Below are 25,537 nucleotides of genomic sequence, written 5' to 3' on the forward strand. Positions count from 1 at the left end.
GAGGTCGGTTGCTCTTTACATGAGCAAGCATTACAGCTGCCATTCAATGATTGTTAGTTTTAAGTTATTTTTCCTGACAGAGATTTCTCTGTTGCCTCAACAGTGTTGACTTGTGCTTACTAACTACATCTATATGGTTAATTTTAGCAGTTTTTATAATCTTGCAGTTGAATTAATAATGAAACTTCTTTAGCTCTTTTGCTCTTATTTGTAATGCAAGCACATTATATTTAGGCTCGTACTCTGGCAGACATCTATTGTGAAGCAGATGATAAATCTATCATTCTCACAGGGCCAGTTTGTCTTTCAAACACTGAACTTAAAACCTTCTGTTTTGCGCAGCTCAATAACTGTTCAGTCATATTTTTAACACATTTTCCAAACTCACAAGAGATCTGACCACCCAAATGTATTCTGAATTGCTGCATAATGATAATTCAAGATTATGAAGTGGATGAATTATAGTTGTTGTTTAGTGACTTTTGGCCACAGAACACCAGCTGCTTGTCTTTTTTTCCCCCCTTTTGACCACAAGCTTTGCATCACTGTTATCCTTTCTTCCCCCCCATCCTTGAGCTGGGAAGCTCACAAACATCTAAAACTCAGCCATTTTACCCATTTATTGCTGTACCAGCGAGAGGTTTCTTTTCCAGTTTGCTGGAGCTATTCAGAATGAGATATTCTCTCTGGGAGTCGGCCTTCAACCCACTCAGTCTCAGTGACCAAGTCTTGGGGTTACAATGTGAACTGAGATTGTTGAATAACCAATTCTTTACTTAGGCTGTGATGTTTTCCACTTGAACAGTTTGACTTAAATGTTCTCAAGAAATAGCTGAGAATGCCCTGTGGGGTCACTGAATTGAAAAACAAAAAATATCACTCTCTTAGAGAAGTTGGCTAAAGTCATGTAGAACTCTCGCTCCTACAAATGATGATGTTGATTAAGTTTGACTCTGTCTGCCATGTTTGGTTGGCACATCACTCTGGGATGAGGTGAAGTTTAGACAGGATTTCCCCACAAGAATATCCGTGACCAACGATACTTGTGACACATACTTATTTTTCCTATGTCATTTGAAATAAACATACCAAGTGTAGAAGAACAGGCCTTTACCTGTGAGACAGAAGCCTCTTGCCAAACTCCGGGTCCTGACCTTCTTCACTGGAAATCACCAAATTCATAGTCTGTAACTTAAGATTCTCATATATTTTAGAATGGGGCTATCCAAAATCTATTTCAGTGTGTACAGAGATACAGAGTTTATGAATTCATATCCATGTGTCTGTCCGTTGTAAAGGTTATGTCCTTTGATTTTAAAATGCGTGTTACAGAACAATTAGTTTTATCAATTCCCAAAGTGAGATATAGGTAAAAAGTCTACACTTGCCCCTGTGTTTAATGATTCTCAGCAACATTTATCATGGTGGCTCGATTGTTTAAATTGATGAACACTTACAGTGTGCAGACTGTATTTTGGGCCAAAATTCATAATCTATTTATTTCTATTTTAATGAACGCCTATCTAAGCTCCCAAAACAAGATATAAATCAGATGCAATTTATGCTGTGGTGCTGACTAAGATCGTACTGCAGTGTTTCTGCTTTATATTACTAAATAAATGTCTCTTTAGCTTTTACATTTATAAACACTGATATTTCAGACCATCTGAAAAGATATCCTACAAAGACAAGAACTTTTTTAGTCTCATATTCAATATAGATTTTCAATCCATCTGTTCTGTTTACCATTTAAACAGCAGTTATGTTTGGATTTTGTGTTTTCACAGAATCATCAACTCGTAAAGCATTGTCCGCCTTTTCTTAATGTTTATAGTGTGCACAGTAGGAATAGGCAAATACATCACCATCTTGATAACAGCCACTGGGAATTTGTGTGAAGTATTAAAAATGTCACTCTTACAGAGGTTTATAAATGTTTTTCTCCAAGCAGTGTGATGGAGAAGGTGGGGTAAGATTCCACCATTGACTGACTCTTAGTTATTTCTTTTGTTTTCATGATTTGGTTAGCCAGACAGCATGTGTGTCATTTTAGAGAAAGAAATTCAAATATACAATTCAAGTATGTTATACTCTGCTAATCCAGCCTTAATCTGTGCCTCACTGCATAGAATTGGGTAATATATGATATGATTGCTCTTTTACATGCATTTTAGTTTTGTTTTTAACTAATTTTGTCTTACTGTGCTTTCCTTTAGATATGCAGGATAGAAAATGTGTCTCATCTGAGCGAATTAAGAGTGTTGAACCTAGCAGGAAACAACATCTCCAAAATGGAAAACTTGCAGGGTCTTGACTCTTTGACTGAACTGAACCTAGGGCAGAATTGCATCTCTGTTGTGGTGAGGGAACTCTTTTCCAACTAATTATAGATTTTTGTATGTAAGTGTTTTGCATGCGTGCTGTCCTTTTCCTTCATGTTAAAAAACAAAAAACAAAAGCATTTCCTGCTTTTTGGCCTTTCTTTCTGTTCCCTTATTCAGTTCCCTTATTTCCATCAGTTTGAAAGTACAAATACAAAAATGTTTGCACGCTTAGATCTTACATTGTGCATTGATTTAACTTAGCTATATCCGACTTGTAGACCCTAGTGTGATGCAGCACACAGCTATATCCCAACACTACAGCTACCCTGTGGTTCTTTGAAGTTCCTGCAGCTACCAATTATTTTTTTTCTTATTACTGTTCAGAAAATGTGCCTCTGAAGATGAAAGCAATAGCAATTGTACTTTATCTTTCATGTTCAAATTACCACTTGTGGACCAGGTCCCTTGGATGGTTACTGTTACCTTTGCTATGGATCAACATATCAGTTTTTACAGCCACAAAATAACAAAAATAAAAATAACATTAATGGAACCTTTGTGAGAAAGTGGTGGTGAAGTATATCACTGTTGGTGTTACCTAGGGAGACATAACTCATTACCCACAACCTCCCACCGACTTTCTGGCACGCTGAAAGAGAAACTGGATATTCTAAACACGGAAACTTACTCCCTTTGGTTTCTATAGTTTTAATCTGATAAACACAACAGTGCATGCCAAAACAGGCCCCTTCATTTGTATGCAAATCCCCTAAGCCCTTTCATGCTTTTTAAGATAGAAAATAAAAACGGATTTCAACATTTTGAATCAGTTGAAAGCCCTTCCCGTCACTCAGCCTGCCGTCTGCCTGCAATTTCTGATCACAAAACACTTCCAGTCCTAATTATCGGATGTTGTATTTTATTTGATACACAGGAGAGGAAAAATGCAACCCCTCAGCAGTTTCTTGGTCTCTGTCATTATTGCTGCTTGCTGCCAAGTGCTTATACCTTGTACAAACTAAATAACCACGTTCCAGGTGCTCAGGTTTTCTCTCTGTCATGAAAGGGTAAGCAGATAAAAAGTGAAATTCTTAACCTGAAAAAAACACTGACACTGTCTTTCTTTGAAAGCAACTCTTAAACTTGATTACTTTGCACCCAGTCATCCATCCTTCCTCTTAGGTGTTCCTTTCCATTATGAAATTCACTGCATGTCACTAAGGGATCCATTTTATATTTTTGGCTGTGGGAATGATGATTTGTTTGAAAGAAGAGCGCAGTCAGCTTGAGCAGTGATAAAGCAGTCTAAGAAAAAAAGGCATGGCACTGGCAGACTGACTTTATGCATTAACAGAAGGGTTTGTCTGTGAGCCAAAAGACTACACCATCATCAAAACATAGAAAAATGTAGAAACTCTATATTGCTCTTTGGTAGTTTTACTGTAGAGTAATTAATTAGGTGAGTTTTTTTTTAGCTTGAAGTGTTTCCCAAAACAGGTCAGTAAACAGTAACAGCAACTTAGTAATTTCTATGTTTTTCCAGTATGACCTGGGAACATGGAAACTGTGTGTTATGTTATGTTGTTGCAGGGAGAAACTCTTAACTTCTACAACTTAAAAGCCAAGTGAGGACCACAAAATGTTTTGGCTGACATGTGAAGTGTCTCAAAGGTCATGCAAGAACAACACAGGAGTGTGCCCCATGTCACAGCATCTGCAGTTATAATGCGCAGTCGCATAAAGCAGATGAAATCACATCTCAAGCCTGTGCTATTGAAGGAACTTCCACAAAACCCACCAACTTACGGTCTTAAAAACCCTCCCAGCAGCCACATGTACCTGTGTTTACATGAGCAGCTTTCTTGCTCTTTTGTGGTGTGTTGGTGTTGCATGCAGATGAGACAGCGGTGATGAGAGGTTTTTCTGTGTTTATTGAATAATGCCTCAGCCAGAGCTGAGTATGAGTGTGAAAATGAAGACACGCAAGCTGTCAATAAAGAGAGGGTGGAGCTGGGATAAAGAGGTGAAGGCACGGGCACACAGATACATAAATACACACCCGCAGGCATACAGGCAAACAAGAATACACACACACACCGCTCTACCCAGCCTCATAAGAGATCCTGTAAGCTGATCTCTTATGAGACTTCCTAAAAAAGGACCACATTGGTGGGCGATTGTTATGCAGCTCATCAGCTCAGTGATGACATCATTCTGTCTGAGACAGGGCTGCTATATTTAGTTTCAGACAGCCAGGAGTGGCTGCTAGTTCACTAGCATCCATACAAAAGCAGGCATAGACAGAGACTGTAAATGTGATTGATGGTTGAGTTGAGTTGGTTGAGCACTGCATAGCATGACTTGCATTTGTCATAGAAGAAAGAAAGAAATAAACCCTGCTTATTTATCTATCTATCTATCTATCTATCTATCTATCTATCTATCTATCTATCTATCTATCTATCTATCTATCTATCTATCTATCTATCTCAGTTCTATTGAATTATCTCCTTTGAGCAATAGCTCTCGTATGTGTTGTTAGATGTTGCTGGCCCCATGATCGGAAAGTCAGGGGTTCAAATCCACTGAACGTCTACCCTGAGGTACCCCTATGCAAGGTGGATCCCACGGGGATCAATAAAGTATAAATGATTATTTATTACATATACCGCACAGGACCCACCTTATGTGCCAATTAGAAATTTGAGTTTACAACCCTGATTTAGTGTTTACTAACTCCTTGTCTCACCACTATTTCATGCACATATTTCTAATTCAACATTTTTGGTTATCATGACGCAGAAGTCTAGATAAGGAGGCATAGTGTAAACTAATGTAAATTAATGTGTTAAACAAGCTAAAACATCTTGCTAAAATCTCATGCAGAACTTAAAAATTATGTGTAGGTTGTTACTAGCTTAAAAAAGCCAAGTTGTAAATATTAAATGTTTCTTTTAACTGAGTTTTGATGTGTATAATTGTAGGGGAGGAACGGCACAGTGATGCAGTGGTTACCATTGTTAGCACTGTGTCTGTATGGATTTTCTCTCGGTACTCCAGCTTCCTACAGATGATCTTTGGCATTGGCCTTGTGAGTTTTGTGTTGGTCATGTGATGGACTGATGACCTATCTAAGGTTAACCCAGCCCAGTTTTTTCTGTAGAAATTTTTCACAGTTATCAGTATCTCTAGCACTACTGCTGATGTTGCATAGCCTACTACTCTATCTGTAGTAAATATACTGTACTCAGCTTGTTGGTCTTATATGCAGTTGATAACGCAGTGTTGCATAACTGTGTTATATCTATATGCTTGTGTGGGAGGGAATTTTGTGGATTTCTAAATGACGAAACCTGCCTGCACTGTTCTTCTGCAAGGGTGCTAGCATGACCTGAACACCAGTCTAACCTCCTAATAGAACAGAGCCTAGCAGGAAACTGAAGGAGGTTTGTGAGGCGTTGGCTGCAGTGTGGGTGGATAGTGACGCAGCCCAGTCAGACTGCTGATGGGAGTGTCCTCTTTGCTTCCAGTATAGCCAACATTGTCCAGCGACACACATAAAGAAAGCCCAGACCTTGATACTAGAGAATGTGATTTACCCCATGCTGTCATCCAAATAGTTTATGTGATTATGACATTGCACTTGTCCCTGTGTGTCCAATTCAGCGTGCCAGCTGCCCAGCTGCTGCTTTCCCCCCACCCCCTCAGTAAATTGTGCATCGATTTTTGATGCTGAGCCTGCCTGATGGTAAAACTCTCCACATCCCTGTCAGTTTCCACTGAATTTTCTCCAGCTATTGCATGATGAGGTGCACTACCTTAGTTAGCTGCTCGTTTTATATCACTATGCTTTCCACTGAGCATTTCAAGTTAGCTTCCTGCAGCAGGGGATCTCTGCATTAGCGCAGCACATTCTCCACTCTCCCCTCCCCTCCCCCCTTTCCTCCTCATAGTCTATCTATTCTCGCTCTCTTCCTCTCTCTCTCTCTGTTGCCCCTCCTCTCCATGTGCAGACAAGGCAGCATGCTGTATGTGTGTGTGTATGTGTGTGTGCATGCGCAGGGTGGATGGGGATGCTGCATGCTGGAGCTGAAAGCTGCAAGGTGACTGAGGGAATGGAGAGGGATACAGAGCCTTGACGACAGTGACGATGCAGTGCCCTCTTCCTGAGCACCTTCTCATCTTCACATCCCTCCATCTCTCTGTCTTCCCTCTCCCTCTTTCTCTTTATAGACTGAGGTGGACCGCCTGCCCTTGTTGCAGCGCCTCTTTCTCAGCTGCAACAACATCACCAGGTAAGAGCTTGTACCGCTTAACTCCCTCCTCCCCGCAGGATAGAAATAGGGATGGTGGCCGGACAGTGCCACGTCCCCTCCCATGGCTTTGGGCAGAGAATACACACCCACAGCCAGACACACTCACAGATTTGCTGTAGTGGGTAATTTCTGCAACCTAGAAAATAACAAATCCTCGATGTGTTCTTTATTGTTAGTATTTAATCATCTGTTACCTAAGAAATGGGTGTGAGAATGTTTAAAGTTATTTGGGCAACAAAGAAGCAGGTTGTGAGAAGATAATTATTGATGACAGATTTGGAGGTTGGATGAATTAATGGAAAATATACCTAGGTAAGGGCATGTAGGATGAATGAGAGGTATGATTTTTTTTGTCTTAGTGCTAACTGTCAGACAGCTTTACACACTTTTTTCCAGTATCTGTCCTCCTTTCTTTTCTTTTCTTCTTCATTTCTGAGCCCAGCAGTAAAAACCTCATAGAATAAACTTAACACAGCATCATCTTGGCACTAAATGAGGCCATTTGCTTTATTTTTGCCTAGTGGAGGATAATTTCTGTGGGATCATTGGCTCCCTTGACCATAGTCACCTTGTGCTCTGATAGATCTGAGCTGACAGTCCAAACCAGCTTTGCTGTTCTTGTGTCTCCATGCTTCACACATTGTGAGAATCATGACATAGTCGCAAGGAATAAAATCCTATATTCTTAAACTTCTGATTTTACAGTGACATCTAGTTCCAGATATAATATGTGAATAAAAATATAAGTAAATTTCGATTATGCGAAACATATATGTATCATTTATCCTGCTCCATGATAGGGTATTTTAATGTATCGTCTTTAATGTACTCATGTAGTGGCAGTATAGAAGGCTGGTTAGCGTGTGTGCACCTTTTTGAACTCTTTAGTGCTGATAGGAGAACAGCTGTGCTCTGTTGCTAGGTAAAGAGACAGAGCACACTCATCACCTTGATGGAGTCAGTTTACCCAGTTCAGGATCTTGGATCAAACATCTCTCATGAAATAATATTAAGACTGAAATATTCATTTGAGCTTACACTGATATTGATTTTTAAAACAAAACAAAACAAAACAAAACAAGACACCCTATGAAAATAGGATCAAAGCAGAACTAATAATTACCAATAAGTCATTGAAGAATATGTGCAGGGTAGTGCTAGTATAGATAAAGCCTGAAGCTACAGTTTTCATTCACACCGCACTCTGTACTCACATCTTAAAAATAGTTTTGATATTCACTTTTTATTGGACCATTAGTAGCAATCAGAAACTGGTGGATGGTGCAAGAATTAGAAGTTCTGTTTTTGTAAAGGTTCTGGTCTTCATCATTAATGTTATTATTATTCCTTATTATGAATACACCAATTAGGCAGAATGTGTTAGATGCACTCAAGCACCTCTTTATTATGTTTATTATTTTATGTCTCTTTTATATTTTTATGGTAGGAATTAATATTCCGTATCAGAAAGGGTCTAAGCTACTGCAAGTGTTTGAGATTGGAAGACCCCTGGTATCTCCAGCATGGTGTTTAGCATTTAGTTAAACCTCTGGCTAGGAACAGGCACAGTGTACTAGGACTTTGAGTGGTTCCAGGCAAATGATTCATCAAGGTTATTATCATAAATTAGCAATGATAGAATATCCCCTTCTGTGCATGGCGTGACTTTGCTTTTTCATGTTTCCTTTTGCCATAGGGTGATATCAACAGTGTAGCAGATTTGTCTCTCTTCATTGCCCCCTGAGTAATGTCAGGCTGCCAGAGTGCCTGCTGAATTACCAGCTTAACATGGCATGTGTTAGCCCGGCTCCATTCTGTCAATACGAAGCAAGACAAAATGTGTCAGGAATAAAACGAAGATAGTGAGATTGTCTGGTGGATGATTCAGGTTCTGCAAAATGTATTTTTATATATATATTTTTAATATCATTTACTCAAAGTCTCATTTAAAATTGTCAATTTTTTTCAAAAGTGACCTGAGGGCAGGGGACATCGTATAAAACACATGCACAGTTGTCATACAAATTCAAATTAAATGCAATAAGGTAAAAATAGATCAATTTTCAAATAAATTACAGTAGAGCTTTGAGAGCAGTCCATTGACCAAGAGTACCCAAATTCCCAGCTGTACAATTTCAGGTCCATCTGTAGCTTATATTTGAAAGCTTTTTTGCCTAATGTTGTTCTGACTCTGGGGAAAAATCCTGGTGAAATTTTGTGAGAGCTAAAGCCATAATAATTTCATTTTTTATACATGCATTTAAAAAAGGGAGGGAACCAGAGAGGGAACCAGAAAATTAGAGATTGATGTATAAAAGCATATAAACATACAGAGACAGCCACTTTTTAGCAGCATATTCCACATTGAACAGTGGCCTATCTGATTTCGACAACCAGTAACAGAGAACATAAAACATAGGGTAAGGATTGTCTAACTTCTTAGCTAAGGTGCTGATCAGTAGTAGTAAATTGCAATGTTTTTTGTAATGTGTAATACAACAAATTATAATTGATAAGAGTTCTTTGCTATATGAGAATCAAACTTGGATATGACTAACTTACGTTGAGTTAAATGGCACTCAGGCAGAGTGCAGGAATTCAAGTGTTTGCATGACTTCCCAGTATTTGCTACTGACCGTAAAGCATTTAGCGTAGTCAGTCTTTGTACTGGAAAAGTACCCCCCCCCCCACTGAAATTCATGAGTGTGTTTAAAACATTCATCCTTTGTTTCTAGTTTTGACCAGCTAGCCTGCCTTGGAGAGTCGTGCTCCCTTTCTGAGCTCACGCTGGATGGGAATCCTGTAGCCCTGGAGACATGGTACAAGCAGGCCGTCCTGCGCTGTGTGCTTCATCTCAGACAGCTGGACATGAAGCGCATCACAGTAAGACTGACGTGTTCGACTGTGTGTGTTTAAAAGTGATAAACAGGACACCAGCCACCAGTTAACCAGTTCAGCTGTGACTGTTAAGATATTTTGTTGTCCTTTCAGATATTTTTCTTTTTTTCTTACAACAAATTGCACAGCTACAATCAGAGAACACTGTGTTACACTGTTTGTTTTGCTATATTTTGCTTATTAAAATTAGGGAAGAAATATTCACAAATATTTTTAGAAGCAAAGAGCTGCCTTAAAGCGATTAAACCTTCACAGCTTATGACTTTGCTGTGGTTGATATTTAATAAACCTATGCCATATTCTCATTACACATTCATGTTAAGCTAATGGTCCAAACTTTTTGTCCCTCTCTGATGTTCCTGAAGGCAGCGTACATGTTGATTCTTGAGAGTGAATCATTCTTGAAATAAACGTTTTTATGATTTCACACATCAAATTTATTTTGAACCCACATAGTTTCCCATTCACTGTCACTCTGTATCACCGAGTTGTATGAACAACTTTACAGTGCTATATTCTGGAGTCTGACTGTGGTACTGCATTCATTATGCTCTGTTTTATGCTAAAAGCAAAGTGGTTCAGTGACTAAGTTATGACTCTAAGCTACACGTTTACATATATTTTACACACAGTGTATGTAGCAAAACAGTGATTATTCTCAGAAAACATGAAATCATTTTTGTCGTACAGTTTGCCAGAAATGTGCTATCATGAAATGTCAGCGTGCTTTTAGAAGCTGTCAGGCAGAGAGCACCCAGGTCTGAGCTTGCACTTTAAAGGAATCTGTAAGTACCACACACCTTGCCCTCAAAACATAGTGCTGATATGAAGTAAAACCAAACCCCCAAAAAACAAAACTTGTAACTCAGATTTCAAAATGTTTTTACTTGAATCTTAAGAGGTTTCAGGATTAGCAAATTTCAGGATTATTGTGGTCCAATAAAAGCACCTCCACCACACTTCAGCTGCCAATTCCTGATACAAGTCAGTTACATTTTCAGAGTTTACTTTAGGGAGACACACAGCATTGACTTAATGACAGAAATGTTTGTCTAGCATTGGGGTTTCTATTTCTTTAAGCATATTATAACTGATTTGGAATATATGTCTCCAGGGAACCATACTACTTCTATGCTGTGAAAGCCCATGCCTGGGTGACTGGTGGGTAGACTGTTCTTTATGAATTAAAACGGAAAATGAGAATAAAATTCAAATAACACACATCCACTAGACTAGAGCATTAATAGTCAACTATTATGTTTCAGAAAAATACCTGAATATGTTTAACATTCAAATTTTAACTGGGAACATTATAGAAAATCTTAACAGCCTCATAACCGACAGCTGTTGTCCAAAGATTCATTGTTTTGGCAAGTGCACAAACAAAGAATGTATTGACACTGAACAATAGCATCCTTTGCAGTCAAGAAGTTATTCATCAGGTTAAAACAGCTTTTTCATTTTGATATTATATGTTGTTTTTATTATAAAATTAATTTTAAGGATTGTTATATGGGTTTGGATTCTTAACTGTCTCTACCAGCTGACAGCATTTTGCCTGTCTTTATCAGACTTGAGCATCATTTTGCATCATTACTAGCTCGCCATAGACAGCTGAATATCCCCCTGCTCTTTGCTGGCACACTCAGACTGTGTTGGCTGCATTGCATTCTGGGAGTTTTGGCTTTCCCCAACAGCTGGGCTCAGTTTATCTGAGACTGAAAATCAGACAGATAATCCCGTGATGCAGCCGGTTTATGTGAGACTATCTACCAGCCTCCATAATGGTCCATTTCTAGTGTAGAGAACAGTTGTCCTGACAGGGTCTTTTGTGGTTCCCCGCTCTCTTGAATAATTCAGAACTCTTGAATGGAGCGACACTCTGATTGCACCGGCTTTCTTTTTCAGGACGAGGATCGGCGCATGGCAGGTGTACAGGCTCGAAAAGAGGAGGAAAAGAAGAAGGAGAGTCACAAGCAGACCATTCATAAGGTACCAGTTTGACAAGATTCACTCTTGCTGTCTTTAGCTGGCAGGATGCAAATGCACGTTGTAGACGACAGCAACACAACAGTCTGTTAAGAAGCAAATAAACTCATAATTACCCTTTATATAGTTAGTATGTAGAAGGACAATAATAAGCAGTAAGGTTTTTAACATTCTTAAAATGCCACATATAGGTGATGATATCTGATTTGTAGTTTATTCATCTTCTGAATTACCCATAATTATGAGATTCAGGTTCAGGCTTAAATGTGCATTTAGAGAAAGAAAGCAGCTCATCAGACATCAGTCTGCCCTTCAAAACATATTTAATGAGAAGGCTCTAAAATATTTAGGTCATGATAAGGATTTTTATTTATGAGTTTATTTATTTCTTCTGACCTATGTGTCTTGGGGCTGATGAAGCTCATTAATAGTGTACATATTTTGGATGCTTCATAGACGTGAATTTTTTTTAATGCATTCTCTTTTCTTCTGTATGACACAAAAACTCTTTTAGATGGAATCTGGAGTATTGTACAGAGTTCACAGGGGTACTGTATTTGTAAAGGAGTCTGTAAATTACACTTTATAGCTTTAAATGATCTAAGATGTTCTGCTTTGCACATGCATCTGTTTTGCGGTAAATATGTTTGTGTGTGTGTGCCAAAGCTCCTGCTGCTTTAACTGTTAGATGGACCCTATGCCGAAACTCATTGTCTCTGTTACCTAACTCTCTTTAATCCCTGGTGTTGAGAAAATTTTATAGTGAATGCCACAGCCAAGGGTTCACAAAGGCCAAGGACTTACCATGAACTGATACTCATCCCTGCTTCAAGGAGTGGCACATTCCTTAGCTGAGCATATTGCAACTCCAGCTTGTCCAAGAAAGAGTAATTGAAATAGAACAGAGAGGCAGAAATCTTCTCTCTTGCAGGGTGGGATGTCACATTTTTCTGGTGTAAAAGGCAAACACTGTTAAACCATAATGCTGTAGTGTGACAAAAGAAGCAAATGAATTGGACTAAGAAATCACTATATAATTTCAAATCTAATATAAATTGAGTTCTACATCTGCTTTAGTAAAATGTCTTAGTTTATTGTACTTCATTGTATATGCTTTCTTTAACAATGTATCCCAGTAAAATGTATATATGAGGAAGGCAAGAAGGATATGATTTTCTGTGACCTGATGAAAACACACAGAGGTTCTATTAGCATGCTAGCTCTGTCCTGCTCAGGAGATTTGACACTTGAAACCTTCTTTGTTCTGTGTATGTTTGTGTGTGTGTTCTGTTCATCAAGGAGAAGCGGCGTCTAGCAATCCGTAATGCTGCACAGCAGTGGGAGGGTGTCAGGGCCTGCCTGGAGCTCCCATCCACAAATGGCGCTAAAGAAGAAGTCAGTCCAGAGAACAGCCCGGCTCACAGCCCCGCCCAGACCAATGGCCTTACACAGGAACCTTCCCCTGATGAACCGAGGTACACACAGCATGTACAGAAAATTAAGATGGATTTTAGAAGTAAAATTAGACAGTGACCGGTTAAGATACTGACGTTATGAGCAAACTATGTTATACTACATATTCCTGGTCTAGTTAGAATTGTGGTTTCAGTCATGGTTTATTTTTGACTGTTTTTACTACCTTTTTAGCTTTTCACAATGGAAATTGGTTTCCAGTTGATCGATCTACCAACTTGGTTTTGAATGAAGTAACTCATGGATACATACAGTGTTGCCTTTAGCCAACTTTTTAATTTTCCTTTTGAGCCAGAATTTTGGCACAGTGATTCATGCCTCCCTCAGGAATAATTGTAATTACTTTGGTAATTACATAATTACCAAAGTAATTATGCTCATGATTCATCTACTGAGTCAAAAAATGTATTTTCATTTAACTAGTTCTATGGTTGATAAACAAGTACATGCAAAACTAAAAACATTTCCATCATTCATGAGTTATTTAAGAAAAAATTAAATATGGCAGTTCTTCCTGACTGTACACAAAACAAATCAATGAAAAACAATTCAATGAAGTTGAGCAGAGCAGTTAATACTTAAATTAGTGATCATGAATGAAAAATGTAGTCTTTTTGGTAACTGATAGAAGTAAATTAGCATCGTGTGTGTAGGTGGGAGGAGAGAAAAGTGAAAAATGCAACAGTGAGGGAACTGTATACATTGCTGTGTAAACTTTTGTGTTGCATATAATTGTCACAGTTCATCCTGTGTGCAGATATTTTTAAGTAGAAAGATGAGACAATATAACAATGATTGTTTTTGTGATTCTGGCTTATTATCACTATTACTTATCTTTTATTACTTATTATTTTTTATCTTATAGGATTTTAGAAAGAATTGTTTTTGTCCGTTGTTGAAAATTTTTGTTTATTTTTCATCAGGCGGGTAAGCCCAGGTTCAGGACCAGAGCGGCCATCTGGGGGAACAGAAATCAGACTCCAGACCAACAGCCGTCCAAACAGCCCACGAGACCCCAAGTAAGACAAAAATGCCACAATGATATATTTTACTTAAATATTTAAAGTGATCACAGGCACTGAAAAAAATCTCACATAATTTGACTCCTGCCCCTCTTGAAACATCTATTAACAAAGTACTGTTTGTCACATTTAAATGCAGTGTTTTAGCAGCTGCTGTACCATTTTAACTTATTAACAGATGGCAGAATGGCCTAGACAGAACATGTAGGGATCATTCTGGTAATATATTCAGATACTGCAACAGCTGGTGTGTGAAACATACCTTAAAATATTATTTTACTGCACAGTTACCCCTTTATTTACTTCAGGCGTGTTGCCTTTGGTTACTCCTCAGCTCTCTGAACTCTGGTAAGATGAGCAGATGCACATGTAGATGTCTGAAAACAGTTCTTTTCTTTCAAATATTTACAACATGACATTGCAAAAAGTTTAAATCAGTAGTGTGGACTCAGTATAATGTGGAAGTAATGCCCTCATATTCTTTCCTATCAAGACTGATACAAGTCTGGATGAATTATACAGGGAGTGCAGAATTATTAGGCAAATGAGTATTTTGTCCACATCATCCTCTTCATGCATGTTGTCTTACTCCAAGCTGTATAGGCTCGAAAGCCTACTACCAATTAAGCATATTAGGTGATGTGCATCCCTGTAATGAGAAGGGGTGTGGTCTAATGACATCAACACCCCATATCAGGTGTGCATAATTATTAGGCAACGTCCTTTCCTTTGGCAAAATGGGGCAAAAGAAGGACTTGACAGGCTCAGAAAAGTCAAAGATAGTGAGATATCTTGCAGAGGGATGCAGCAGTCTCAAAATTGCAAAGCTTCTGAAGCGTGATCATCGAACAATCAAGCGTTTCATTCAAAATAGTCAACAGGGTCGCAAGAAGCGTGTGGAAAAACCAAGGCGCAAAATAACTGCCCATGAACTGAGAAAAGTCAAGCGTGCAGCTGCCAAGATGCCACTTGCCACCAGTTTAGCCATATTTCAGAGCTGCAACATCACTGGAGTGCCCAAAAGCACAAGGTGTGCAATACTCAGAGACATGGCCAAGGTAAGAAAGGCTGAAAGACGACCACCACTGAACAAGACACACAAGCTGAAGCGTCAAGACTGGGCCAAGAAATATCTCAAGACTGATTTTTCTAAGGTTTTATGGACTGATGAAATGAGAGTGAGTCTTGATGGGCCAGATGGATGGGCCCGTGGCTGGATTGGTAAAGGGCAGAGAGCTCCAGTCCGACTCAGACGCCAGCAAGGTGGAGGTGGAGTACTGGTTTGGGCTGGTATCATTAAAGATGAGCTTGTGGGGCCTTTTCGGGTTGAGGATGGAGTCGAGCTCAACTCCCAGTCCTACTGCCAGTTTCTGGAAGACACCTTCTTCAAGCAGTGGTACAGGAAGAAGTCTGCATCCTTCAAGAAAAACATGATTTCCATGCAGGACAATGCTCCATCACACGCGTCCAAGTACTCCACAGCGTGGCTGGCAAGAAAGGGTATAAAAGAAGAAAAACTAATGACATGGCCTCCTTGTTCACCTGATCTGAACCCCATTGAGAACCTGTGGTCCATCATCAAATGTGAGATTTACAAGGAGGGAAAACAGTACACCTCTCTGAACAGTGTCTGGGAGGCTGTGGTTGCTGCTGCACACAATGTTGATGGTGAACAGATCAAAACACTGACAGAATCCATGGATGGCAGGCTTTTGAGTGTCCTTGCAAAGAAAGGTGGCTATATTGGTGGCTGATTTGTTTTTGTTTTGTTTTTGAATGTCAGAAATGTATATTTGTGAATGTGGAGATGTTATATTGGTTTCACTGGTAAAAATAAATAATTGAAATGGGTATATATTTGTTTTTTGTTAAGTTGCCTAATAATTATGCACAGTAATAGTCACCTGCACACACAGATATCCCCCTAAAATAGCTAAAACTAAAAACAAACTAAAAACTACTTCCAAAAACATTCAGCTTTGATATCAATGAATTTTTTGGGTTCATTGAGAACATGGTTGTTGTTCAATAATAAAATTATTCCTCAAATATACAACTTGCCTAATAATTCTGCACTCCCTGTAAGTGGGAGGGTTGAGATGAATGTGTACGCTGTGTTAAGGGCTATTATTACATGTTTCAAAGAGGGCCCTTTCTTCCTGCACCAGGATATGAAAATGGCCCTAAAGCAAAATCTTCAGTGCCAGCGGTTTTCTTTTACTGGTCTATTATAACTTTACTAACGTGGCTTAACAGGTCATAGTGATGCGAAGTCTGCCATAGTCTTATCAGCTAAGACTTGAATTACTTTGGCTTGTACTGTGTGACAAAATACAAAGGGAATTTACAAACCATGGCACCACTACTAACATGAAAGAGAAGCAACATGTATGAAAGGGTCAAGGGGTAAAAAATCAAAATGCTTGGAAATATGAGAATTAGGAAATTTAAAACTTGTTTTGTTCACCACTGGGTGGGTGTACAGAATGTTGTAATGCCTACACAGTGTGGTCCTGATTACCTCGAAGAGCTGTTGAAGTACTACACCCTGAAGAAAATTACAACATCCTCCCCCATAGAGTGCATGGATACATAATGTCATCTCTGGTTCTTTCTTTAAATACAGAGATAAATCACCCCTATCCAATGAAAGGAACAAATGAAATAAATCTTGATGCCACTTTTAGCTTGATAGTATCATCGTGCTCCTAAAATTTATGGGACAATGGTTTGTATCATTGCCAAATTATGGCTGTTATGTAGGCTTGATTGTATTCATTTTTGTGAAATCTTAGATTTAATTAACCTCATTACCCCTGACAGATGGAATAAGGGTTGCATGGCAATAGAAGAGTTATTACCCAGAAATTCAGCAATTGAGTTGGGAAGAGATGGAAGGGGCTTTGTAGTGTTTATACATTGATGAAATTGAGAGATCCTGAACAGGTGTTTGTTTTTTTGAGGCACATAAATCAGTTAGATACCGGAACAATGGTGAGAAAGAGATTTAGTGGGCTATATGAGTGAAGGAAGAACTTAAGACGTTTTAAACCAGTGCAAGCTGTAGGAATACTTTACAGAAACAGGACTGTTCTGTGCAACACTAAGTACCCAGTAAGCCTGCATCTTAATAAATTGCATTCACTTTTTACAAGATGGAAATGATGGAGTGGCGTGTTAAAATAACAGCTCAGTTCAAAGTTTCATATGTGTCACTACCTCACAATATTTAGGCATTTGTACAAGCTGTTTCTGTGGTGGGATTCAGTTGTTAAGAGATGACAGATGTCCCTTTTAAAACTTCTTTTGGATTATGTTAAATAGCTGTAATTGAATTAAATGTTGTTCTCTATAATTCATTGAGCGAGCAGGAGCCGTATAATTGTGATAGATTCTTCACTCCGTCTTCCCCGCCTTGCTCTCTTCCTCTCTCAGCATGTGTACATGGGTTCATGTCATAAGGGGATTCAGGGCCACCGGGAGCCTTCAGCTGTGCTGAACAGTATGTGACAGTGCAGATTGTGTTGATGGCATGCTGCCAGGTGTTTAGAAGTTACTCTCATTCTTGATGTGACTTATCTACATGCTACACTCCATCTCCTGCACTGTTCTTCAACTCCTTCTGATTTATAGCCTTTGGCATTCTTGCATCTTGGAGGCGTGGCATATTCCTTAAATATATTAAACTGCCTTTCAGAGTCTGGCGTCTCGCCGTCTAGTTCCATGTTTTTGTCCATGTGTGCACTTGAAACACGATCCACTTGGATTTTACGGTTTTAAAACTTCTTTGCTACTACTTTATCTAACATATATGCTTGCAGTCAGTGAGATTTTGTCATCTGAAATAGTCATCTATCAATGTCCACACACGTTTTTAAAATAAAAATGTAAAAAATGGATGCACTCCTTCTACTGCACTTGTTGCAAGAATTATTTGAACCCTTTGTACATGTTGGCATCCATGTTTGTAAGGTTGGTATATGTACTAATATAAAAAGCATAATTCTGACCTTTTGTACTGTTTTTGTACAGTTCCACAACTGTATAAACAGTTGTGGAAAAAAAAAACAATACAAAAAAACATTTGCACAGCAGTCTGTGCAGTCTTGTACAAAACTAAGAACATTCTTAGGAACTAGGAGGATAAGTTGCAAGAAGATACTACTAATCAAATGCATCTAATTAACTGATCATCAGCACGTGTGACCACCTTTATAAGAGTAGAGTTTGTGGCAGATTTCTGGTTTGGAGCATTCAAGTGCATGTTAACGGAATTCCACAGTTTTCCTAGTAGTGGCCTTCCTAGCAAATCTTCCCCAAGTTCTGTGCAATGCTCAGACAAATTGTAGTAGTGCACATTCATAGTAGTGCAGATTTGTGTTCCTTTTACAGCTGCAAAACATGGGTACCATGTAGCCACTGAGTCAACTATGAACTGTATGCCAGTGTATTTTATGTGAGGCCATGTCACTGGACAGTATAAGACAGCGATCTCAAACACAGCATCAAATGTACAACAAAATGACTGAAAAGGAAACAATCAAGGTATTTGAATGGCCAAGTCAATGTCCAGGCTTGAAGGTTGTTCTGCAAGCTATTACATGATGGGGTGTTCCTAGTTTTTCACATGACTGAATACGATGTAATCACTGTACTTAAGAAAATGCTTTTTAAACTTTCAGGGTTTTTCTTTTGAGTGTAAGTTCAATTTTTGGCCATTGGGGAAAAAATGACAGAAAGGCTGACTGTTACACATATCAATTTCTTTAATACATCTGTGGAATCCCCCACACCATGACCGTCCCTTGACATTTGACTAACAAGCCACAGAGTGAGTGGTGGATCACATTCGCTATGTTGGAGTAATATGTCTGGGTAAAAACATAATGATTGAGGGGAACACTCCTCATCAGTGAGTGGTGCATTGTGAGAGGTTCAGGTTGTATTACATGATTAATTTAGTTCAGCCTGGAACAGTATAGCTTGAAAATGTTACTTCCATCTGCAAGAATTTATATATATATATATATATATATATATATATATATATATATATATATATATATATATATATATATATATTTATATATATATATATATATATATATATATATATATATATATATAAATTATATATATATATATATATTTATAAATTTCCGGCCTGAAATGACACAGTGCCTGATTTGTTGTGATTACTGGAAAGCATAATTTGAAGCAAGTGAGCTTATTTTTAACACTAATTAAACTGTGTTTAACTCACAGAAGTCTTATGTAGACTACTGTATTTATTTACGACTGTACATTAACACAAAAATAAATCCATCACCAAGATCAATCCATCACCTGATGAGAAGCACATTGTCAGTCAGTTGTGTCACTTATTCCCCTAGCAGGCTGAACATGTTATATTGATAACTATAAGGTTTCACTATGACACTCTGATAATCTTATATAATCATTCTCACTGTCTTCACTTTTTAATATAATTAGTAGAACATGTAGTAGTTCTGTCTCATTTTTTTTCATCTTATTTGTGCGGCTACACAGTTAATTAATCAGCATATGAATTCTGTAAGTATGAAATTTGTAGACAACACATGGACTTTATGATTTTCATTTCTTCCAATTTGCTTACTGTTTATTAGTTTTAACAGCTTTTAGACCAGTGGTTAATAGATTGAGACAACAAACTGCAGATTCACAAAAAAATAAAATATTAATACCAATATTTCTGTCCAAAGAGTAAACACGTTACAGATTTTGAAACTATGAAATTACACACTAATACACACAAAAATGTGCAAACCTGTTTTTGTTTGCATTTCCTTTACTTGGTCAAGCTTGTCAATCTAGTTGAGACACAACACTTCCTGTAGCAAACTGCTCATTTTAAAGAGGTATGTTACTGATTTAGTTCAATTATTCATTGACAGTACTTATTTGATTTTTAAAAATCTATGGCAACCTTTTTTCCACCTAGGAAAGGAAACTGCACCTACTCGGGACTATAGAAAAAGCTTTTGTTTGAGGGCCACTCTCTAAAAATGGTGACTTTTTAAACAAGCCTTATATATGAGACAGACTCATTATGGAAAACTAAATATACTCTTTTTGTTTACATTATATTTTGTGCCCCTGACTATCTATTTAACCTATCTAAGGTCACAACTCAAACTCACACTTTCTAAAGTTTGGTCTCTGTGTAATCTTGGATTAGACTTCAGTAATCAAGGGATTAATCTTAAAAGTACTTTGGCTTTCTGTTGCATTTCGTCAAGAGGATATGAAACATGAATAGGGGTGATTTGTCTATTGGCGGCCTGAAGTCAGGATGATCACTGTTGAATAGGGTGGAGCCAGTAGCCATCTGATGCCCTGCTATGTTGAAAAGTCCCTTGAGTGTCAGCAGACCCAGACGGAGATTATGTCTCCTTGAGACTCGCCAAGATTCTTTACTCTCACGACTCTCTTATCAGAGAAGGGCACTTCAACTGTTGTCTAGGAGTATAGAAAGTAATTGGGCAGCACAAACAGGACATTGACTAGACCAGTGAGTGTTCTCTTGTGTTTCACTTCTCTTAGCAACAATGCCTGAATTTTCAAGCAAATGTAGCATACACTTTTTTCATGAAGACATTTTTCAAGTTTCACAAAAAACCCCACAATTTGCGCATTTAGTATCAGAAAACTAACTTAAGGAGTGTTTTCGTGTGTGTTTGTATGTAATTTGCAGGCTTGTGGAGGCAGGGAGTGGCAGTGTTCAAAGCTTGTCCTTGTCTGACAGTCACCTGGCAGAGCTGGATGGAGACACCCTGCGTTTATTTGGACTTGGAGCCCTGGAGGCCCTGGAGAGGGGCTGGGGTGTTCAGACTGCTGGTGCTGTCACTGTAATAACCTTCCGCTACATCAACTTTGATGCCATAGTACCAACACTGCCACGAATAAGAGTCAAGTTCCCAAATCTGTCGGTGAGGCCATGTTATATTATTAGCTGTGCAGCTGTGATGACTTAATTAATTAATTAATCAGGAAGGAATACGGAAGGAAGGAAGGAAGGAAGGAAGGAAGGAAGGAAGGAATACGCTCATTGCATTTTTTATTTACCTTACTCACCAAAGTTCCATGACATGACACCAAAAGACGGTCTTGGCTAGTGGCTATTTGCCAGATCATAGTACATAGTTATTGTCCCTGAACCTTTAGTTAATTTCTCTTATTATGTAATGTATCTTGTAGAGCGCCACATTAATCCAATATACAATAGAAAAATAAATTTAATAGTCAGTGGTAGGGCTCATAATTTATACTTATAGCTGCCTCACAGGTATATTGTTGAGGCAGTGTAAATCAAGGCAGTATAAAAAAATCACATCATTTAATATTTTAATATATTGTTTATATCTTTTAAACCCTTTCTGCCAAAGGCCAATCTTTTAAGTCCTAGTTGAATTTAGTGAGTTATTGATATAAACAACTACTTATTGCTTTAACACGTACCAACTTTTGTTTCTTTTCGGTAGCATATGATATTCCTGGAAACCAACATCAGCCGTCTGCCGCAGCTGGCAGCCCTGGCTCAGGTGAGGCGCCTAGACCAGCTGACCATACACCCAGACGGCAACCCAGTGGTCAGTTTGACTCTTTGGCGCTCCTTTGTCATCTATCGTCTTCACCACTTCAACCTGCAGAGGATAAATGGCCAGGAGGTGAGGATTAGCTTGGTCTGTTAACACATTCCTGGTGCTTATAGATAGTGAGATATTTTGGCAAAAGCCCCCTGACAACATGGTCCATGGAATCCCTCGGACACACAAACCCCTCCACCATGATAAGGTAGCGATTCACAGAAGGGCAATTAATTAATTAAAAACATGTCAAACCATTAATTTACTGTTGCCAGCCCTAAATGAATACAATTCTATTCAATTCAATTCAATTTTATTTATATAGCGCCAAATCACAACAAAAGTCGCCTCAAGGTGCTTCATAGATACAATTATAAATTATAGGTCTGTGTCTCCTGGAATGCTGTACCTGAGGATATTGCCTCTACATTAGATCCCATTTTAGACTTGATTTGATAAATGACCTTTAACAAAGGTCTTATCTCTGTGTTAGCTGCCACTTTCATGTCTTATCCTATCTTGCATCTGTTAAATGGTATCAAACCTTTTTGCTAAGCCGAACCCATGAATAAAGTTGTAAATCTTCATTTCGTATTGGGAAATACATGAAAAAGCTTGTCACTGAAATATATTGTGCTGTGTGTATGTATGTGCTTTGTGTATTCAACTTAGGTGACCATGAATGACATTATCGCTGCAGAACGTGTATTTGGAACACTGGGCCATATAGCAGCCACCGAAACTCCACGTTGCCGGCTCCTTCTGCTGCTTGAGGAGTCCAGGTGAGAACTTGATTCCAGATGTTTAACCATAACATAGCATTAACTACAGATTAATGGCAGGTGTGTGCTGTGTCTTGGACCATGTAGATTGTTTGTTTAAGTATGTCAAAAATGTGTGGATCCTTAAATGTGTGTCAGATGTAGGCTTCTGTACATGTGTGTACATGCCTGTGCATAGCGTTTTGTGGGTATATGAGTGTGAGTAACAGTGAGACAGAGGCTGGCACTGAGGAGCCAGGGGAATTAGACTATGTGTCTCAGGATAAGGGTGGGTACTTGGCATTTAGACACAAACATTCCTTTCTCTCCCCAGCCAAAAAACTCTTGAGGTCTGTTTCTCAGGGTCAATTAAAAAACATCCTAACAAGGAAAAGAAATCTGCTTGTCACGCACAAGACTACTTTGGCCAGATTTCTTGTAAATACATTTTTTGAACTCAGTGATATCTACCTGGATAATAAATAAATTAAGGATTATATACTTCCCAGATAATTGAATACCTCTTGCTTGTAACAGGTTTTACCCCATGTTGACATCAGAACTGCCTTAATTTTTGATTGCATAGATCACAAAGGAAACATTCCTCATAGATTTTAGTTATATTGACAGGAAACATTTATTGAAAAAGATTGAAAAAAAAAAGATTGAAAAAGATTGAAAATCTCTACTGGATCTGGTTCTACTGGATTGAGATCTGGTGACTGTGTAAGTTATTTGAGTACAGTGAGCTCATTGTCATCTTCAAGAAACCAGTTTGACACGATTTGAGCTTTGTGACACTATCCTGCTGGAAACAGCCATCAGGAGATGGGCACACTAATGCACGTTGAATAAAATGTAAACAAATTTATTTTAAACAACCTAGAACTCAATTTCAACTGCCTTTGTATCCTTTGTATCTCACCTCTGCTTCATGGAGTCTGTTATGAATATATAACACACAACAGCCCAAGGCCAAAGATTAATTTCATATCAGTGCAGAAATCTTACTCACTGTTATCCGAATGCAGGATCTTGAATAATTTGTATCCATCTGACTCACTTATTTAAAAAAAAATCTGCTGTAGATTGTTTCTCACATAAAATGTGGTTTTAGTTTCCCAGCATGAATAATAATAAAAAAGAAATTACTGGAAACAGCGATTATGAGTGAGCAAACAGTATTAAAAGATGGTAAATTAATGCTGAGCTCTTGTTATGCCTATTTTGTTTAGGGGGGTTACCTGAAACACTAGTGAGGAATTAAGTTCCTGCAGAGGTCAGTAAGTTTAGGCATTCTGCGCATTTCAGGATTTGTCCCCACTGGGATTCTGTCACTGCAGCGTCTCCTCGATGCAGAGTTATGTATGGCTGCATAACTCTGCATCAGTGCCTTCATCAGTAAGATGTTTTGATGGGTTTCTTTGCAAAATGATTTTAAAAGTTATGGACTGATTTGACCTGCAAGATATGGCAAAAAATCATGTGCATCACATTTTGCAAAAAATAAATAGCTAATAGAAATAGAAATACTAAAAATTATTGTACATAATTTGTTATGTAGTCAGATATGCCTCTGGATCCAGGGACTCAATTCATGCAGCATTTGTAGCCGTGGCAAAGGTATGCATTCAGACTACGCTTATCTGTGCGCCACAGGCGTTCTAGTAAAAAAAACCCAAAAAACCCACATCATCCTACACTATGGAATTTATGATCTCATTATAATAAACACTTTCAGTTTATCACACTTTGTTTTGCATCATAAGGAGCTGACACTGGAAACACATGTGATGCTGTTTATATTGCATATATTAGCTATCTGATTTTTCTGTGCACACGAGCTCCTCTAAAATTTGGCATTGAGTCAGTCTATAGTCATCGCTTACTTATCTAATCATTTAATTGCCTTAATTTCATACAAAATCTGTGCTTCTTGTCTTTCCTGTAATATATGTGAGTAGTCCTTTAATGGACCAGAACAGAGATTGCTATCACCAATCAATAATATATATTTTTTCATTTATAAAATCATTTATAAAGTGCTAATGTCCTCTCTCTGTCCCTTGCTTCTCCTTCTCATATAGCATGTGTTATACCTGCATTAAGCATATTTCATACTTCCTCTAAGTATAAAGTTACATGTGTAAGATTCAGTAGTGTGTATTCTCTGCTTTCAACAACTGTTCATTTTCACTCATTTGTAGTGTGTGACAGTTGTATTTGTGTTTGTATGCGTTTATAATGGTTGTAATATCCTCGTGGCCATTTCTTGAAAAAGAGAGTTATAATGTCATTTATCTGGATAAGTAATAAAGATAATAGAATATAGTATAGAGTATAGTAATATAAAGTATAAAATATAGTAATAAAGAACTGATGCACTGTGAACAAGCTGAGAGAGAGAATGGCCCATTTATTGATCTATGTACCTTTAATCAGTTAGGTTAAGTTAAGTTACCTCCCCCACCCACACCTGTCAGGGTTCTTTAACTTCAGTCTGAGTGAAGACATCAAAGGGAAACTACTGCTGTAACTGGCCATGCTTGCTATATTGCTTAAGGTCTCTGATGGACAAAATACAACTAAATTCCTCAGCATTAAACAGATGCCATCTGCGTTGTGTTTGTAAAATTCAGGCTGAAACTGTGGGATCATATATCAAACCCAAGGTGTTGTTTCAAGTTTTTTTTTAATTTATTTTTTATTTTTTTATCAGATCTAACTTCCACGCATCTGTATTATTGTGTTAGTCATTATAATGTGTGAATGACACACACTGATGTGTTTTGGCATACACATGCATTCACACTCTACAAACTGTCTTATCTTAAAAGGAATGTTTGCCTCCAGCTTCCTCTGAAAAGACAGTTTCAGCATCCTGGCACTGACCTGTGGTACATGTTGGTGCAGTAGTGTATCACATGACATTTACTTTTGATAGACAGCAACATTTGATGTAGTTTATGTTAGAGCGCTGTACTGCTTTAATAAGTGTATGGTACTTCTCTGTGTTAAAGACATTAAAATATTTATGGAAATAGTTCAAAAAGACTATTAACATTTTACATATTGTTTGCCTGTTTGCTTGGATTTAATCCATTATGGTGTTTTTTTGTTCAAAGT

The 25,537-nt window shown here is 38.1% G+C and overlaps 1 protein-coding gene across 5 annotated transcripts in view; it reads left to right on the top strand.

The window, feature by feature from the left end:
* Positions 1-25,537, top strand: part of LOC120721005 (leucine-rich repeat-containing protein 49) — a 35,891-nt gene that overhangs the window by 3,804 nt on the left and 6,550 nt on the right. For 4 of the 5 annotated variants that reach the window (XM_040010986.1, XM_040010989.1, XM_040010987.1 and 1 more), the window contains 9 exons: positions 2,217-2,360; positions 6,558-6,619; positions 9,376-9,523; positions 11,447-11,530; positions 12,827-13,002; positions 13,924-14,019; positions 20,759-20,993; positions 21,546-21,731; positions 22,323-22,432. In XM_040010986.1, the coding sequence (XP_039866920.1) occupies positions 2,217-2,360; positions 6,558-6,619; positions 9,376-9,523; positions 11,447-11,530; positions 12,827-13,002; positions 13,924-14,019; positions 20,759-20,993; positions 21,546-21,731; positions 22,323-22,432 (1,241 nt within the window). Of the gene's footprint in view, positions 1-2,216; positions 2,361-5,740; positions 6,428-6,557; positions 6,620-9,375; positions 9,524-11,446; positions 11,531-12,826; positions 13,003-13,923; positions 14,020-20,758; positions 20,994-21,545; positions 21,732-22,322; positions 22,433-25,537 lie in introns of those variants that run through there. The other variant, XM_040010991.1, reaches the window with a different exon arrangement.

Source organism: Simochromis diagramma, unplaced genomic scaffold (genome assembly GCF_900408965.1).
Source record: "Simochromis diagramma unplaced genomic scaffold, fSimDia1.1 OVJJ01000603.1, whole genome shotgun sequence".
NCBI lineage: Eukaryota > Metazoa > Chordata > Actinopteri > Cichliformes > Cichlidae > Simochromis > Simochromis diagramma.